The sequence below is a fragment of the Mesoplodon mirus genome (genome assembly GCF_964341445.2).
Source record: "Mesoplodon mirus genome assembly, chromosome: 14".
Classification (NCBI taxonomy): domain Eukaryota; kingdom Metazoa; phylum Chordata; class Mammalia; order Artiodactyla; family Ziphiidae; genus Mesoplodon; species Mesoplodon mirus.
Window position 1 is genome coordinate 87,115,614 of NC_138990.1, and position 18,722 is coordinate 87,134,335.

At 40.0% G+C, this 18,722-nt stretch overlaps 1 protein-coding gene across 10 annotated transcripts in view; it reads left to right on the forward strand.

Annotated features, from left to right (window-relative positions):
• Positions 1–18,722, forward strand: part of ALMS1 (ALMS1 centrosome and basal body associated protein) — a 249,532-nt gene that overhangs the window by 11,730 nt on the left and 219,080 nt on the right. For 8 of the 10 annotated variants that reach the window (XR_014295936.1, XR_014295937.1, XM_082642966.1 and 5 more), the window contains exon 2: positions 14,253–14,378. The exons of the other annotated variants lie outside the window; for them this stretch is intronic. Coding sequence is in view for 6 of the 8 variants with exons in the window: in XM_082642966.1 (XP_082499092.1) it covers positions 14,253–14,378 (126 nt within the window). In the remaining 2 variants the exon portion in view is untranslated. The remainder of the gene's footprint in view (positions 1–14,252; positions 14,379–18,722) is intronic. 10 annotated transcript variants of the gene reach the window in all.

Genomic DNA, 18,722 nt, shown 5'->3' on the forward strand with positions numbered 1-18,722 from the left:
TGGATCTTCGTTGCTGCGTGTGTGCTTTTTCCCTAGTTGTGGGAGTGGGGGCTACTCTTCGCTGCAGTGCCCGGGCATCTCACTGCGGTAGCCTCTCCCTTTGCGGAACGTGGGCTCTGGGCGCGCTGGCTTCAGCAGTTGCGGCACATGGGCTCAGTAACTGTGGCTTGTGGGCTCTAGAATGCAGGCTCAGTAGTTGTGGTGCATGGATTTAGTTGCTCCGTGGCATATGGGATCTCCCTGGAGCAGGGCTCGAACCCACGTCCCCTGAATTGGCAGGTGGATTCTTAATCACTGCACCACCAGGGCAGTTCCCACTTCTGTTAGTTTTTACTTAAGGTGTTTTGGAGCTCTGATGCTAGGTGCATATATATTTTTAATTATTAGGTAGTCTTGGTGGATTGACCCTTTTATCATTCTGAAATGTCCCTTAGGCACTTCCCTTAGTATTTCTTGTAAAAGAAATAAAGAAATTTTCTGTTTTGGTTTATGTGGGGATGGAAAAATTTTTTTAAAATTTTATGTGGTAAAATACACATAACATCTTAACCATGTTAACCATTTTAAAGTGTACAGTTCAGTGCTGTTAAATATGTTAACATTGTTGTGCAACCAATGTCCTGAACTCTTAAACTGAAACTCTGCACCTGTAAACAACCAACTCCGCATTCCCTCTCACCCCAGCCCCTAGTAACAACCATTCTACTTTGTGTTTCTGTGAATTTGATTACTCTGGATACCTCATTTAAGAGGAATCATACAGTATTTGTCTTTTGTGACTGGCTTATTTCACTTAGCTTAATGGCCTCAAGGTTCATGCATGTTGTAACATGCGACCAGATTAACTTCCTTTTAAGGCTGAATAATATTCTCTTGTACTTTTTTTTTTAACATCTTTATTGGAGTATAATTGCTTTACAATGGTGTGTTAGTTTCTGCTTTACAACAAAGTGAATCAGATATACATATACATATGTTCCCATATCTCTTCCCTCTTGTGTCTCCCTCCCTCCCTCCCTCCCACCCTCCCTATCCTACCCCTCTAGGTGGTCACAAACCACCTAGCTGATCTCCCTGTGCCATGCGGCTGCTCGCCACTAACTATCCACCCTACGTTTGGTTGTGTATATATGTCCATGCCACTCTCTCACTTTGTCACAGCTTATCCTTCCCTCTCCCCATATCCTCAAGTCCGTGCTCTAGTAGGTCTGTGTCTTTATTCTCGTCCTACCCCTAGGCTCTTTATGACATTTTTTTTCTTAGATTCCATATATATGTATTAGCATACGGTATTTGTTTTTCTCCTTCTGACTTACTTCATTCTGTATGACAGACTCCATGTCCATCACTACAAATAACTCAATTTCGTTTCTTTTTATGGCTGAGTAATATTCCATTGTATATATGTGCCACATCTTCTTTATCCATTCATCTGTTGATGGACACTTAGGTTGCTTCCATGTCCTGGCTATTGTAAATAGAGCTGCAGTGAACATTTTGCTACATGACTCTTTTTGAATTATGGTTTTCTCAAGGTATATGCCCAGTAGTGGGATTGCTGGGTCATATGGTAGTTCTATTTGTAGTTTTTTAAGGAACCTCCATACCGTTCTCCATAGTGGCTGTATCAGTTTACATTCCCACCAACAGTGCAAGAGGGTTCCCTTTTCTCCACACCCTTTCCAGCATTTATTGTTTCTAGATTTTTTGATGATGGCCATTCTGACCGGTGTGAGATGATATCTCATTGTAGTTTTGATTTGCATTTCTCTAATGATTAATGATGTTGAGCATTCTTTCATGTGTTTGTTGGCAATCTGTATATCTTCTTTGCAGAAATGTCTATTTAGGTCTTCTGCCCATTTTTGGATTGGGTTGTTTGTTTTTTGTTATTGAGCTTCATGAGCTGCTTGTAAATTTTGGAGATGAATCCTTTGTCAGTTGCTTCATTTGCAAATATTTTCTCCCATTCTGAGGGTTGTCTTTTGGTCTTGTTTATTGTCTCCTTTGCAGTACAAAAGCTTTTAAGTTTCATTAGGTCCCATGTGTTTATTTTTGTCTTTATTTCCATTTCTCTAGGAGGTGGGTCAAAAAGGATCTTGCTGTGATTTATGTCACAGAGTGTTCTGCCTATGTTTTCCTCTAAGAGTTTGATAGTGTCTGGCCTTACATTTAGGTCTTTAATCCATTTGGAGTTTATTTTTGTGTGTGGTGTTAGGGAGTGTTCTAATTTCATACTTTTACATGTACCTGTCCAGTTTTCCCAGCACCACTTATTGAAGAGGCTGTCTTTTCTCCACTGTATATTCTTGCCTCCTTTATCAAAGAGAAGGTGATCATATGCATGTGGGTTTATCTCTGGGCTTTCTTTCCTGTTCCATTGATCTTTATTTCTGTTTTTGTGCCAGTACCATACTGTCTTGATTACTGTAGCTTTGTAGTATAGTCTGAAGTCAGGGAGCCTGATTCCTCCAGCTCCAGTTTTTGTTCTCAAGATTGCTTTGGCTATTCGGGGTCTTTTGTGTTTCCATACGAATTGTGAAATTTTTTGTTCTAGTTCTGTAAAAATTGCCTGTGGTAGTTTGATAGGGATTGCATTGAATCTGTAGATTGCTTTGGGTAGTGGAGTCATTTTCACAATGTTGATTCTTCCAATCCAAGTACATGGTATATCTCTCCATTTATTTGTATCATCTTTAATGTCCTTCATCAGTGTCTTATAATTTTCTGCATACAGGTCTTTTGTCTCCTTAGGTAGGTTTATTCCTAGGTATTTTATTCTTTTTGTTGCAGTGGTAAATGAGACTGTTTTCTTAATTTCACTTTCAGATTTTTCATCATTAGTGTATAAGAACGCCAGAGATTTCTGTGTATTAATTTTGTATCCTGCTACTTTACCAAATTCATTGATTAGCTCTAGTAGTTTTCTGGTAGCATCTTTAGGATTCTCCATGTATAGTATCATGTCATCTGCAAACAGTGACAGCTTTACTTCTTCTTTTCCGATTTGGATTCCTTTTATTTCCTTTTCTTCTCTGATTGCTGTGGCTAGAACTTCCAAAACTATGTTGAATAATAGTGGTGAGGGTGGGCAACCTTGTCTTGTTCCTGATCTTAGTGGAAAAGGTTTCAGTTTTTCATAATTGAGGACGATGTTGGCTGTGGGTTTGTCATATATGGCCTTTATTATGTTGAGGAAAGTTCCCTCTATGCCTACTTTCTGCAGGGTTTTTTCCATAAATGGGTGTTGAATTTAGTCAAAAGCTTTCTCTGCATCTATTGAGATGATCATATGGTTTTTCTCCTTCAATTTGTTAATATGGTATATAACATTTATTGATTTGCGTATATTGAAGAATCCTTGCATTCCTGGAATAAACCCCACTTGATCACGGTGTATGATCCTTTTAATGTGCTGTTGGATTCTGTTTGCTAGTATTTTGTTGAGGATTTTTGCATCTATTTTCATCAGAGATATTGGTCTGTAGTTTTCTTTCTTTGTGACGTCTTTGTCTGGTTTTGGTATCAGGGTAATGGTGGCCTCATAGAATGAGTTTGGGAGTGTTCCTGCCTCTATAGAGTGTTCCTGCTATATTTTGGAAGAGTTTGAGAAGGACAGGTGTTACCTCTTCTCTAAATGTTTGATAGAATTCGCCTATGAAGCCATCTGGTCCTGGGCTTTTTTTTGCTGGAAGATTTTTAATCACAGTTTCAATTTCAGTGCTTGTGATTGGTCTGTTCATATTTTCTGTTTCTTCCTGGTTCAGTCTTGGCAGGTTGTGCATTTCTAAGAATTTGTCCATTTCTTCCAGGTTATCCATTTTATTGGCATAGAGCTGCTTGTAGTAATCTCTCATGATCCTTAGTATTTCTGCAGTGTCAGATGTTACTTCTCCTTTTTCATTTCTAATTCTAGTGATTTGAGTCTTCTCCCTTTTTTTCTTGATGAGTGTGGCTAATGGTTTATCAATTTTGTTTATCTTCTCAAAGAACCAGCTTTTAGTTTTATTGATCTTTGCTATCGTTTCCTTCATTTCTTTTCCATTTATTTCTGATCTGATCGTTATGATTTCTTCTTCTAAATTTGGGGTTTGTTTGTTCTTGTTTCTTTAACTGCTTTAGGTGCAAGGTTAGGTTGTTTATTTGAAATGTTTCCTGTTTCTTAAGGTAGGATTGTATTGCTATAAACTTCCCTCCAAGAACTGCTTTTGCTCCATCCCATAGGCTTTGGGTCGTTGTGTCTCCATTGTCATTTGTTTCTAGGTATTTTTTGATTTCCTCTTTGATTTCTTCAGTGCTCACTTTGTTATTAAGTAATGTATTGTTTAGCCTCCATGTGTTTGTATTTTTTACAGATCTTTTCCTGTAATTGATATCTAGTCTCATAGCGTTGTGGTTGGAAAAGATACTTGATACGATTTCAATTTTCTTAAATTTACCAAGGCTTGATTTGTGACCCAAGATAGATCTATCCTGGAGAATGTTCCATGAGCACTTGAGAAAAATGTGTATTCTGTTGTTTTTGGATGAAAAGTCCTATAAATATCAATTAAGTCCATCTTGTTTAATGTATCATTTAAAGCTTGTGTTTCCTTATTTATTTTCATTTTGGATGATCTGTCCATTGGTGGAAGTGGGGTGTTAAAGTCCCCTACTATGATTGTGTTACTGTTGATTTCCCCTTTTATGGCTGTTAGTATTTGCCTTATGTATTGAGGTTCTCCTATGTTTGGTCCATAAATATTTACAATTGTTATATCTTCTTCTTGGATCGATCCCTTGATCATTATGTACTGTCCTTCTTTGTCTCTTCTAGTAGTCTTTATTTTAATGTCTATTTTGTCTGATATGAGAATTGCTACTCCAGCTTTCTTCTGATTTCCATTTGCATGGAATATGTTTTTCCATCCCCTTACTTTCAGTCTGTATGTGTCTCTAGGTCTGAAGTGGGTCTCTTGTAGCCAGCATATATACGGGTCTTGTTTTTGTATCCATTCAGCCAGTCTGTCTTTTGGTGGGAACATTTAATCCATTTACATTTAAGGTAATTATCCATATGTATGTTCCTATTCCCATTTACTTAATTGTTTTGGGTTTGTTATTGTAGGTCTTTTCCTTCTCTTGTGTTTCTTGCCTAGTGAGGTTCCTTTAGCATTTGTTGTAAAGCTGGTTTGGTGGTGCTGAACTCTCTCAGCTTTTGCTTGTCTGTAAAGGTTTTAATTTCTCCATCAAATCTGAATGAGATCCTTGCTGGGTAGAGTAATCTTGGTTGTAGGTTTTTCTCCTTCATCACTTTAATTATGTCCTGCCACTCCCTTCTGGCTTGCAGAGTTTCTGCTGAAAGATCAGGTGTTAACCTTATGGGGATTCCTTTGTGTGTTATTTGTTGCGTTTCCCTTGCTGCTTTTAATATGTTTACTTTGTATTTATTTTTTGATAGTTTGATTAATATGTGTCTTGGTATGTTTCTCCTTGGATTTATCCTGTATGGGACTCTCTGTGCTTCCTGGACTTGATTAACTATTTCCTTTCCCATATTAGGGAAGTTTTCAACTATAATCTCTTCAAATATTTTCTCAGTCCCTTCCTTTTTCTCTTCTTCTTCTGGGACCCCTATAATTTGAATGTTGGTGTGTTTAATGTTGTCCCAGAGGTCTCTGAGACTGTCAGTTCTTTTCATTCTTTTTTCTTTATTCTGCTCTGCAGTAGTTATTCCCACTATTTTATCTTCCAGGTCACTTATCCGTTCTTCTGCCTCAGTTATTCTGCTATTGATCCCTTCTAGAGTATTTTTAATTTCATTTATTGTGTTGTTCATCGTTGCTTGTTTCATCTTTAGTTCTTCTAGGACCTTGTTAAATGTTTCTTGCATTTTCTCTATTCTATTTCCAAGTGTTTGGATCATCTTTACTATCATTATTCTGAATTCATTTTCAGGTAGACTGCCTATTTCCTCTTCATTTGTTAGGTCTGGTGGGTTTATACCTTGCTCCTTCATCTGCTGTGTGTTTTTCTGTCTTCTCATTTTGCTTATCTTACTGTGTATGGGGTCTCCTTTTCGCAGGCTGCATGTTCGTAGTTCCCGTTGTTTTTGGTGTCTGTCCCCAGTGGCTAAAGTTGGTTCAGTGGGTTGTGTAGGCTTCCTGGTGGAGGGGACCTAGTGCCTGTGTTCTGGTGGATGAGGCTGGATCTTGTCTTTCTGGTGGGCAGGTCCACGTCTGGTGGTGTGTTTTGGGGTGTCTGTTGCCTTATTATGATTTTAGGCAGCCTCTCTGCTAACGAGTGGGGTTGTGTTCCTGTCTTGCTAGTTGTTTGGCATAGGGTGTCCAGCACTGTAGCTTGCTGGTCATTGAGTGAAGCTGGGTGTTGGTGTTGAGCTGGAGATCTCTGGGAGATTTTTGTCATTTGCTATTACGTGGAGCTGGGAGGTCTCTTGTGGACCAGTGTCCTGAAGTTGGCTCTCCCACCTCAGAGGCACAGCACTGACTCCTGGCTGCAGCACCAAGAGCCTTTCATCCACACAGCTCAGAATAAAAGGGAGAAAAAGAAGAAAGGAAGGGAAGGGGAGAGGAGGGGAGGGGAGGGAAGGGAAGGGAAGGAAGGAAAGAAAGAGGAGAAAATAAAAAATAAAGTAAGATAAAATAAAATAAAGTTCTTAAAATGAAAAATAATTATTAAGAAAAAAGTTTTTAAAAGTAAATTAAAAAAAAAAAAAGGACAAAACCCTAGGACAAATGGTGAAAACAAAGCTATACAGACAAAATCTCACACAGAAGCATACACATACACACTCACAAAAAGAGGAAAAGGGGAAAAAATAATCTATCTTGCTCCCAAAGTCCACCTCGTCAATTGGGATCATTCGTTGTGTATTCAGGTATTCCACAGACGCTGGGTACATCAAGTTGATTGTGGAGCTTTAATCCGCTGCTTCTGAGGCTGCTGGAAGAAATTTCCCTTTCTCTTCTTTGTTGGCACAGCTCCCGGGGTTCAGCTTTGGATTTGGACCCGCCTCTGCATGTAGGTCGACTGAGGGCGTCTGTTCTTCACTCATACAGGACGGGGTTAAAGGAGCTGCTGATTTGGGGGCTCTGCCTCACTCAGGCCGTGGGGAGGGAGGGGTACGGAGTGCGGGGCGTGACGTTGCACCAGCCTGAGGCACACCGTGCGTTCTCCCGGGGAAGTTGTCCCTGGATCCCGGGACCCTGGCAGTGGCGGGCTGCACAGGCTCCCGGGAGGGGAGGTATTTATAGTGACCTGTGCACGCACACAGGCTTCTTGGTGGCTGCAGCAGCAGCCTTAGCGTCTCATGCCCGTCTCTGGGGTCGGCGCTGATAGCCGTGGCTCGCGCCGGTCTCTGGAGCTCCTTTAAGCAACGCTGTTAATCCCCACTCCTCGTGCACCAGGAAACAAAGAGGCAAGAAAAAGTCTCTTGTCTCTTCGGCAGCTCCAGACTTCTCTTGGACTCCCTCCTGGCTAGCCGTGGTGCACTAACCCCTTCAGGCTATGTTCCTGCCGCCAACCCCAGTCCTCTCCTGCATCGACCTAAGTCCGAGCCTCAGCTCCCAGCCCCCGGCCCGTCCCGGCGGTGAGCAGACAAGCCTCTTGGGCTGGTGAGTGCTGGTCGGCACCGTTCCTCTGTGCGGGAATCTGTCCGCTTTGCCCTCTGCATCCCTGTGGTTGCACTCTCCTCCATGGCTCTGAAGCTTGCACCTCTGCCACCCGCAGTCTCCGCCCGTGAAGGGGCTTCCTAGTGTATGGAAACCTTTCCTCCTTCACAGCTCCCTCCCACTGGTGCAGGTCCCGTCCCTATCCTTTTGTCTCTGTTTTTTCTTTTTTCTTTTGCCCTACCCAGGTACGTGGGGGAGTTTCTTGCCTCTTGGGAGGTCTGAGGTCTTTTTTTTTTTTTTTTTCTTTTTTTTTTGCGGTATGCGGGCCTCTCACTGTTGTGGCCTCCCCCGTTGCGGAGCACAGGCTCCGGATGCGCAGGCCCAGCGGCCATGGCTCACGGGCCCAGCCGCTCCGCGGCATATGGGATCCTCCCAGACCGGGGCACGAACCCGTATCCCCTGCATCGGCAGGCGGACTCTCAACCACTGCGCCACCAGGGAGGCCCAGGTCTGAGGTCTTATGCCAGCGTTCAGTGGGTGTTCTATAGGAGCAGTTCCATGTGTAGATGTATTTCTGATGTATCTGTGGGGAGGAAGGTGATCTCCGCGTCCTACTCTTCCGCCATCTTCTCCAGAATCCTCTCGTAGTTTTGTATCACATTTTGTTTATCCCTTTATCAGTTAATAAGACACTTGGATTGTTTCTGCCTATTGGCTATTGTGAGTAGTGCTGCTGTGAACATGGGTTTGTAAATATCTCTTTGAGACAGTGCCTTCAGTTCTTTTGGATATATACTCAGAAGTGGGATTGCCAGATCATGTCATAGTTCTACTTTTAATTTTCTGAGGAACCTCCCTCCTGTTTTCCATAGTGGTTGCACCATTTTATATTCCCACCAACACGACACAAGGGTCCCAGTTTCTCCACATCTTTGCCAACATTTGGTATTTTCTCTCTCTCTCTCTTTTTTTGTTTTTGATAGCAGCCATCCTGATGAGTGTGAGGTGATGTCTCATTGTAGGTTTTTAAAAATTGTTTTTACAGTAGTTCATTGTTGGTTATCTATTTTATTAATTTATTTTTAAAATATTAATTTATTTATTTGGCTGCACTGGGTATTAGTTGTGACCTGTGGGATCTTTTAGTTGTGGCTTGTGAACTCTTAGTTGCAGCATGTGGGATCTAGTTCCCTGACCAGGGATCGAACCTGGGCCCCCTGCATTGGGAGCACAGTCTTAACCACTAGACCACCAGGGAAGTCCCTCATTGTAGTTCTGATTTGTATTTTTCTAATGATTAGCGATGTTGAGCATCTTTTCAAGTGCTTATTGGCCATTTGTATATGTTTGGAGAAATGGCTCTGCAAGTTCTTTGCCCATTTGATAATTGGTTAATTGGGTGTTTTGTTTTGTTTTTGTTTTTGAGTTTGAGTTCTTTATATATTACGGATATTAATCCCATATCAGATATGTGATTTGCAAATATTTTCCCCCATTCTGTGGGTTGCCTCTTTACTGTTTTTTTTTTAATTGGGGTGTAGTTGCTTTACAATGTTGTGTTAGTTTGTTCTGTACAGTGAAGTGAATCAGCTATATGTATACATATATCCCCACTTTTTTGGATTTCCTTCCCAGTTAGGTCACCACAGAGCATTGAATAGAGTTCCCTGTGGTATACAGCAGGTTTCCTTTTTCCTCTGTTGATGGTGTCTTCTGATATACAGAATTTTAAAATTTTCATGAAGTCCAGTTTGTCTGTTGTTTCTTTTGTTGCTTGTGCCTTTGGTATCATATCCAGGAAATCATTGCCAAATCTACCGTTGTGCAACTTTTGCTCTGAGTTTTCTTCTAAGAGTTTTATAGTTTTAGGTCTTAACATTTAAGTCTTTGGTCCATTTAGAGTTGAGTTTTATGTATGTTGCTAGGTGAGAGTGTAACTTCATTCTTTTGCATGTGGATATCCAGTTTTTTGAGCAACAGTCGTTGAAAAGACTATCCTTTTCCCATTGAATGGTCTTGATACCTTTGCTGAAAATCATTTGACCATGTATGTGAGAGTTTATTCCTGGGTCTCTTTGCTCTAGCTGGGACTTCCAATAATGTGTTGAATAGATGTGGCAAGAGTGGTCATTCTTGCCTTGTTCCTGGTCTTAGAGGAAAAGCTTTCAGTTTTACACTGTTGAGTGTGGTGTGAGTTAGTTGTGGGCCCTCATAAATGGCCTTTATTATATTGATTAGTTTCCTTCCATTCCTTATTTGTTGAGTGCTTTTTCATGAAAGGGTGTTGAGGATTGTCAGCTGCTTTTTGTGTATCAGTCAAGATGATCATGTGGTTTTGTCCTTCATTCTGTTAATGTGAAGTATTATATTGGTTGATTTTTTTGTGTGTGTGTGTGCTATGCGGGCCTCTCATTGCTGTGGCCTCTCCCGTTGCAGAGCACAGGCTCCAGACGCACAGGCTCAGCGGCCATGGCTCACGGGCCCAGCCGCTCCGCGGCACGCGGGATCCTCCCGGACCGGGGCATGAACCCATGTCCCCTGCATCGGCAGGCGGACTCTCAACCACTGCGCCACCAGGGAAGCCCATATTGGTTGATTTTTATGTGTTGAATCATCCTTACATTCCATGGTTAATTCCCACTTGATCATGGTGTATACATACTTCTTTTAATGTGTTGTGAATTCTGTGTGCTAGTATTTTGTTGAGGATGATTGAAGGCACCTGGTCCTTGGCTTTTCTCTGTTGGCAGGTTTTTGATTACTGATTGAATCTCCTTGGTAGTTATATGTTTGTTCAGATTTTCTATTTTTTCATGATTCAGTCTTGGTAGGTTGTATCTTTCTAGAGATTTATGTATGTCTTCTTGGCTATCCAATTTGTTGGTGTACAGTTGTTCATAGTATTCTCTTATAATCCTTATTTCTGTGGCATTGGTTGTAATATTCCCTCTTTCATTTCTGATTTTATTATTTGAGTCTTCTTGTTTTCCTTAGTCAGTCTGGCTAAGAGGTTGTCAATTTTGTTGATCTTCTGAAAAAAACTTTTAGTTTCATGAGTTTTTTTTTCCTGTTGACTATTTCATTTATCTGTGCTCTAATCTTTATTACTTCCTTCCTTCTGTCTGCTTTAGGTTTAGTTCTTCTTTTAGTTCCTTGAGGTACAAGTTAGATTGTTTACTTGAGATCTTGCCTTTTTTTAATATATGCATTTACGGCTATAAACTTCCTTCTTAGTACTTCTTTCACTGCGTCCATAAGTTTTTTGGCATTTTGCGTTTTCATTTGTGTCCAGGTATTTTCTAATTTCCTTTGTGACTTCTTGTTTGACCCATTGGTTTTGTAAGAGTGTAGTGTTTAATTTCCACATATTGTAAAATTTCCAGTTTTTCTTGTGCTATTTGTTTCTAGTTTCATTCCATTGTGATTGGAAAAGATACTGTGTATTATGATTTCAGTCTTCTTGAATTTATTAAGACTTGCTTTGTGGCTAGACGTGTGTTCTGTCCTGTGGAATGTTGCATGTGTACTTGAGAAAATGTGTTCTGCTGTTGTTGGGTGGAGTGTTCTGTATATATGTTATGTCTGATTGGTCTACAGTGCTGTTCAATTTCTATATTTCCTTATTCTTCTGTATGGTTGTTCTGTTCATTATTGAAAGTGGGTGTTGAAGCCTCTTAATATTATTATGTTGTTGTGTATTTCTCCCTTCAATTCTTTCAACATCTGCCTCATTAATTTAGGAGCTCTGAGGTTTGGTGCATAAATACTTATAAATCTTCTTGGTGAATTGACCCCCTTTTTTTTTTTTAAATGTTATTTTCCATTTGCTTTATTTGAATTAGTATCCAAAGATCTACCATACATTGCATTTTATTTTATTTTTATTTATTTATTTATTTATTTTGCGGTACGTGGGCCTCTTACTGTTGTGGCCTCTCCCATTGCGGAGCACAGGCTCCAGATGCATAGGCTCAGCGGCCATGGCTCACGGGCCCAGCCGCTCCACAGCATGTGGGATCTTCCCGGACCGGGGCACGAACCCATGTCCCCTGCATCAGCAGGCGGATTCTCAACCACTGCGCCACCAGGGAAGCCCTGACCCCTTTTTTAAAAAATAAAATTTATTTATTTATGGCTGCATTGGGTCCTCGTTGCTTTGTGTGGGTTTTCTCTAGTTGCGCGCTTCTCATTGCAGTTGCTTCTATTGTTGCAGAGTACGGACTCTAAGTGCGTGGGCTTCAGTAGTTGTGGTATGCGGGCTTCAGTAGTTGTGGCTCGTAGGCTCTAGAGCGCAGGCTCAGTAGTTGTGGCTCATGGGCTTAGTTGCTCCGCGGCATGTGGGATCTTCCTGGACCAGGGCTCAAACCTGTGTCCCCTGCATTGGCAGGCGGATTCTTAACCAGTGCACAGCCAGGGAAACCCTGAGTTGACCCTTTTATCATTATATGATGTACTTCTTTGTCTCTTGTAACGGTTTTTGACTTAAAGTCTATTTTGTCTGAAATTAATATAGCCACTCCTGTGCTCTTTTGGTTACTATTTGCATGAAATCTCTTTTTTCATCCTTTTACTTGGAATCAATATGTATCCTTATATCTAAAATGTTTTTTTGATAGACAACATGTAGTTGGAAGACCACTAAAGACCACTATTTTAAAAAAAATATTTATTTATTTATTTTGGCTGCACTGGGTCTTAGTTGTGGCCTGCAGGATTTTCGTTGTGGCACGTGGGATCTTTAGTTGTGGCATGCATGCAGGATCTATATCCCTGACCAGGGATCGAACCCGGGCCCCCTGCATTGGGAGCGCAGAGTCTTAGCCACTGGACCACCAGGGAAGACCCAGACTGCTAACTTTTAATATTAAAAAATGACTCAGGGAAAGACTCTGAAACTGTTTATTTATACCAAAAGATATTTAATCTCAGATCAGAGAGTTGCTGATGACACCTGCTTAGTTTTGAAGCATTCATCTTAAGAATTCTCTTTCAAGTATTTGGGTTATACCACTATCCAGAGGCAACTGGGAAAACTGATCAAACATATGGGAATTATTAGAAATTAATTTCCTTAATGAAGTCTATAAACCATCAAGTAGGTAATAAAAGTAAGTTCGGGGAAATGTATTTTTTAATAAGAACTTGGGTTTTTTTTTTTTAGCTGATAAAAGTGAGAGTGTTCTTTTTTCTCACACGTTGGGTTAGTTGTCAAAGTGCTGGTTTCTTAATATTGCATCATTAGTGTTCTACAAATATCCTAATGAATCAAACTGTCTTTTTGTAAGCTAATGTGAATCAGCAATTTTCAAAGGCAACACCCTGTGCTCTACACCCAGTATTATTTAGTTGCAGTGAATAGCATTTTTTAACATTCATTTTGGCATTCTTTCCTCAAGGGCTCAAAGAAGACTAACTGTGCCAAAACACTGGCTGTATTGTTATTTATTTAGGGATTTCAAATTGCCGAAATGAATTTGCAAAATGCCTTTCTTTGCTTTTTATTCTTTATCCCTTAAAAAATGCCATTGAAGCAAGGTGGGTGTGCCCCATGGGGTTCTGCCTTTTGAGAAAAACCTCTTGGAAGAGTTGATACCATAGAAATCTCTTTAGTTGAATAGATTTTAAGTTAAGCTTGCCTTTCTATGGTCAAAAGCACATTGTTGTAAGCGCTCTGTAAAAATGTTTTGTTAGTGTAGTAACTTTTAATTCTGGGGGAAAAAAATCTTATGACCTTGGGTTTCCTTCAGAGGCTCTTTCACATTTGTGGTTGTGTTAGCATTCACCTTTTCTTGACTCATAACTGCCTGTTTTACTTTTAATAATCTCTTCTTTTTTTATGGACATTGTGTCTTTTTAAAAAGTCTCTTTAAGGGTCTGAGATATTCTCATTTTAAAGTCTTCTGAAAGTATAGTTTGTAATCTCATTTTTAGCAGGAGGGTTATTTTGTTTTGTCTTTTGGTGTATCCTTCTGTACCTGGTGTTTTTTTTTTTTGGTTGTCTCTGCCTTGCCCCTTGTGGCTCCTTCTTTATAAGGAAGGTTTATATTGGAAGCTTTGGGTTCTTACTCTCCAGGAATATTGGGGAAAATCTCAATAACCAGTCCCTGAACCAGCAGGTGACTTGACTGAGGTCACTTTTGTTTGATTACCTCTGATCATTGCCATGTGCATTGCTTCAGCCTTGAGCAGTAGTCACAGCTTTTATTGCCTTCTTTCACAGATGGGAGAGCCCTGCTTCAACTCCTGATTTCACAAAATGAGCCTAACTTTGTCCCCACTTTCCATGCTATAAGATGATTTTAGTTCCTATTATTAGAGTTAATTTCTTAGGTGTCTCAAATAGTAAGATTGTAAAATAGATAACTTGCTTGTTTCTGCTTGCTTCTTTTACTGCTACAAATATAGGAGATTAAAGAACTGCTGTGGTTTGTTGGAATATGTTGAGTCCTTACTGGATAACCTTAAATCCCTGTTTCCTTATTTTTAAGTGAAGATAATTTGGTCAGTGGTTGTGAAGCCCAAATGTTACTATATTTGTGAAAGTGCTTTATAATCAGAGAAACATAATCTGAATGTTAGACTTTATTATTGTTTAGTCATAAGGATTGTGTTATTATTCTATTTAAATCTTTTGATTTTCAGGTTATTCCATTGACCTGTCATGTATGGCAACAGCCATTATATCAAAACAATAGTGGAACACAGATTTCTGATACTAATGTGGTCTCTTTGGAAAAAATAGCTCAGTGGTGTTCTGGGGATGATCAGGTATGTCTTGTATAACTGGCAAACTATCTTTTGGTAAGCAGCATGAGAAATTCTGATTTAGCTATGAAGAATGGAAAGAGGTGAATTACTTTAATATTCCATTTTTCTAATAGATCTTTGGCAGCCTTAATTATGTAGAACAGCAGTTTACATTTTTTTTTTGGTCTCAGGACTCCTTCACATTCTTCAAAAGTATTTTAAAGAGCTTTTGTTTATAAGGGTTATCTGTATCAATATTTAGCTTACAAAAATATTAAAACATTTAAAAAATATTTATTTAGAAATAACAAACCCATTACATATTAACATAAAAATATGTTTTTAAATGAAAAATGGCTATTTTCCAAAACAAAAAAAAAATTAGTTAAAAGGGTGGCATTGTTTTACAGTTTTGCATATCTCTTTAATGTCAGGCTTACTAGAAGACAGTTGGTGTATTATTAGGCAGGGTTCTCCAGAAAAATAGAACCAATAGGAAACATATACATACGTAAATAGGTATATACAAATATATATATATATATATATATATATATATAAATATATATATATATATATGTAAAATAAGGAATTGGTTCATGTGATTATGGAGGCTGAGAATTCCCAATATCTGTAACCTGGGGATCCAGGAGAGCTGATAGTATAGTTCCAGTTTGAATCGGAAGGCCCGAGAACCAGGAGCTGACTGATGGTGTATGTTCTAGCCCAAGTCTAGAGGTCTGATGACCAGGTGAGCTGATGGTGTAAGTTCCATTCCAGGTCCAAGTCCGAAGCAGAAGACTGATGTCCCAGCTTGAAGACCATCAGGCAGAGAGAGCGAATTATCTTTTGCTCAGCCTTTTGTTCTATTCAGGCCTTTAATGGGTTGGATGAGGCCTGCCCACCTTAAGAAGGGCAGTCTCCTTTACTAAGTCTGTAGATCAGATGTTAATCTCATCCAGACACACCCTCACAGACACACCCAGATGTTTAACCAAATATATGGGCACCCTGTGGCACAGCCAAGTTGACACATAAAGTTAACCATCATAACTGAATTCTCAGATCTGCTTCTGCATTTAGTCCATTGGGATATATCGTTTTGGTTGAATTATGTGAAGAAAATCTGACCTTACATAGATATGTAGTTAGAAAAGGGAGGCTCACTTAACTTCCCTGAAAGGGTGTCAGTGACCCCCAGGGATCTTTGGACCACACTTTGGGAACCACTGATCTAGAACACAGTAATAAACTTAGAAGAAATGGAAAAAATTGTGAGCAGATAGGAAAAAGCCTCATATATGTTTGTTGGAGAAAAAAATGCATCCTTACTCATAATGATTAAATATTTAAGGTTGATTATCTAATAACTTGGGTATCAGATTTCTTCTAGTACCTTCAATTTCCCCTAAATTGCATTTATTATCCATTAAATGCAAGGTATGGAGGAAGGAGATTTACTGTCGCCAAGTGAAAAGGGTTAAGAGAAACCCTGACCAGAAAAAGCACGGTACTCTGTGATCATTAAATGGAAGGGGGATTGTTATGGGTTGAATTGTGTCCCCCAAAATGATGTGTTGAAGTCTCAATCTGCAGTACCTCAGAATGTGACCTTATTTGGAAATATAGTGATGGCAGATAGAACTATTTAAGTTAAGAAGAGATCATACTGGATTTAGGGTGGGCCCTTAATCTAATAAGACTGGTGTCCTTGTAAGAGAGAGACACACAGGAAGAGGTCTGCCATGTGAAGACAGAGGCAGAGATGGAGTTATGCTGCCATAAACCAAGAAATGCCTGGGGCTGCGAGAAGGAGGAAGAGGTAAGAAGGATCCTCCCCTAGAGGCTTTGGATGGAGCATGGCCCTGCCAACACCTTGATTTCAGACTTCTAGCCTCCAGAACTGTGAGAGAATAAATTTCTGTTGTTTTAAGCCCTCCACTTTGTGTAAGTTCATTGTGGCAGCTTTAGGAAACGAATACAGAGGTATATTCCTAAATAGTTTAATATTCTCTGAGGGCATGTTTATGGTAGAGCACAGTCCAAAAATGGATATCTTGCCTTTTTTTGGTCCTTGTTTTATAAAATATAAACCATGATTAGATCCTGTAGCTCTTCATTTCTGCCTTTATGCCTGGGTTCCTCAGAAGAACTGGAGGATTATACCACTTCCTAATTCTCTCCCCTCTTTTCTCCTTCTGGTTATTCTGCTCATTCATCCTTGTCGCTGTCATCCAAGTTAACTTTTTTTTATTCATTGAAAACTATAGCCCTTGCTACACTGTCTTCTTTTAGTTTCTTTCACTTCAGCTTACATTACCCATCCAGTGTCTGAAACTCTTGGATCTTTGATCTAATGTGCAGAGATTTTTTTTCCTCCACTCCTCCCAACCTTCTCCTATGGTCACAGTCTAGACCTTATCAGCTCCAGCAACTTGAGTACAAATGTCTCATCCTTTCTTCCCTCCAGCTACTGCCCCATTTAGTATTTCTGCTCCCTGTTGAGTGAAATTTTCAAGAGTTTTTGGTCTCTATTTTCTGATACCTTATCCTCATTTTTTAAAAAGTCAGGTTTATTGAGGTATAATTTAAATACAGCAAAATTAACTCTTTTAGGTGTACAGTTTGATGAGCTTTGACAAATACATACAGTTATATAACTACTACACATTTGATTGCCATCACCCTCAAAAAGTTTCCTTGTGCCCCTTTGTAGTCAGTCATCTCCCCCATGCTTAGTCCCTGGCAACCGCTAATCTCATTTCTCTCTATAGTTTTGCTCAGAATTGTAGTGTGTAGATTTTTAAAAAATTAATTAATTAATTAATTTTTGGCTGCATTGGGTCTTTGTTGCTGCATGTGGGCTTTCTCTAGTTGCGGCAAGTGGGGACTACTCTTCTATGTGGTGTGCGGGCTTCTTCTTGCAGTGGCTTCTCTTGTTGCGGAGCACGGGCTCTAGGCGTGCGGGCTTCAGTAGTTGTGGCACGTGGGCTCAGTAGTTGTGGCTCGCAGGCTCTAGAGCGCAGGCTTGGTAGCTGTGGCTCATGGGCTTTGTTGCTCTGTGACACGTGGGATCTTCCCGGACCAGGGCTCAAACCCGTGCCCACTGCAGTGGCAGGCAGATTCTTAACCACTGCACCACCAGGGAAGTCCCATGTGTAGATTTTTGAATCTGGCTTCTTTCACTTGGCACATGGTTTTGAGGTTCATCCATGTTGTTGCATAAATCAGTAGCTCTTTAAAATTAATCTCTGAGTAGTATTCCACTTATGTACAGGTTTTTAGGTAGACAGCTGGTTTCATTTCTCTTGGGTAAATACCTAGGAATGGAATTGCTGGCTGATACGGTAACTGTACGTTTAACATTATAAGAAAGTGCCAAACTGTTTTCCGAAGTGCCTATACCATTTTGCATTCCCCACAATGTATAGGAGTTCTAGTTGCTTTGCATCCTTGCCAGCTCTTGGTATTGTCAGGGTTTTTTTGTTTTTGTTTTAAAATTTTTAGTCATTCTAGGTATGTTGTGGTATCTCATTGTGGTTTTAATATGCATTTTCCTAATGATAATGTGCATCTTTTTGTGTGCTTATTTGCCATCCATGTTTCTTCTTTAGTGAAGGGGTTGGTTTAAATCTCTTCCCCATTTAACAAATGGGTGATTTGTTCCATTTGTTGAGTTCTGAGAGTTCTTTATGTATTCTAGATGTAAGTCCTTTATATGTTTTGCAAATATTTTCTCCCAGTCTGTGGTTTTCCTTTAAATTGTCCTATTTTTTTTTTTTTTTTTTTGCTGTACGCGGGCCTCTCACTGTTGTGGCCTCTCCCGTTGCGGAGCACAGGCTCCGGATGCACAGGCTCAGCAGCCATGGCTCACGGGCCTAGCCGCTCCGCGGCATGTGGGATCTTCCCAGACCGGGGCACGAAACCGTGTCCCCTGCATTGGCAGGCGGACTCTCAACCACCGCGCCACCAGGGAAACCCCCCTATTTGTTTTTTGAAGAGTAGAAGTTTTAATTTTGATGAAGTTGAAGTTTATTGATTTTTTTTTTATGGTTTTTACTTCTTATGTCTAACCTGGTAAATTTTGACCTAATCCTAGATCACGAAGATTTTCTCCTATATTTTTTTTGTAGAACAGGGTTTCTCAGCCTTGGTGCTTTTGATATTTGGGCTAGATAATTCTTTATTTTACAGGACTGACCTGTGTATTGTAAGGTGTTTAGTAGCATCCTTGGCCTCTTCCCACTAGATATCAGTAATACTGCCCCATGTTGGTAAACATCAGAATGTCTCCAAACATTGCCAAATGTATCGTGGTTGAGGGAAGAGGAGGGTGTCAAAATCTTGCCCAGTTGAGAACGAGTT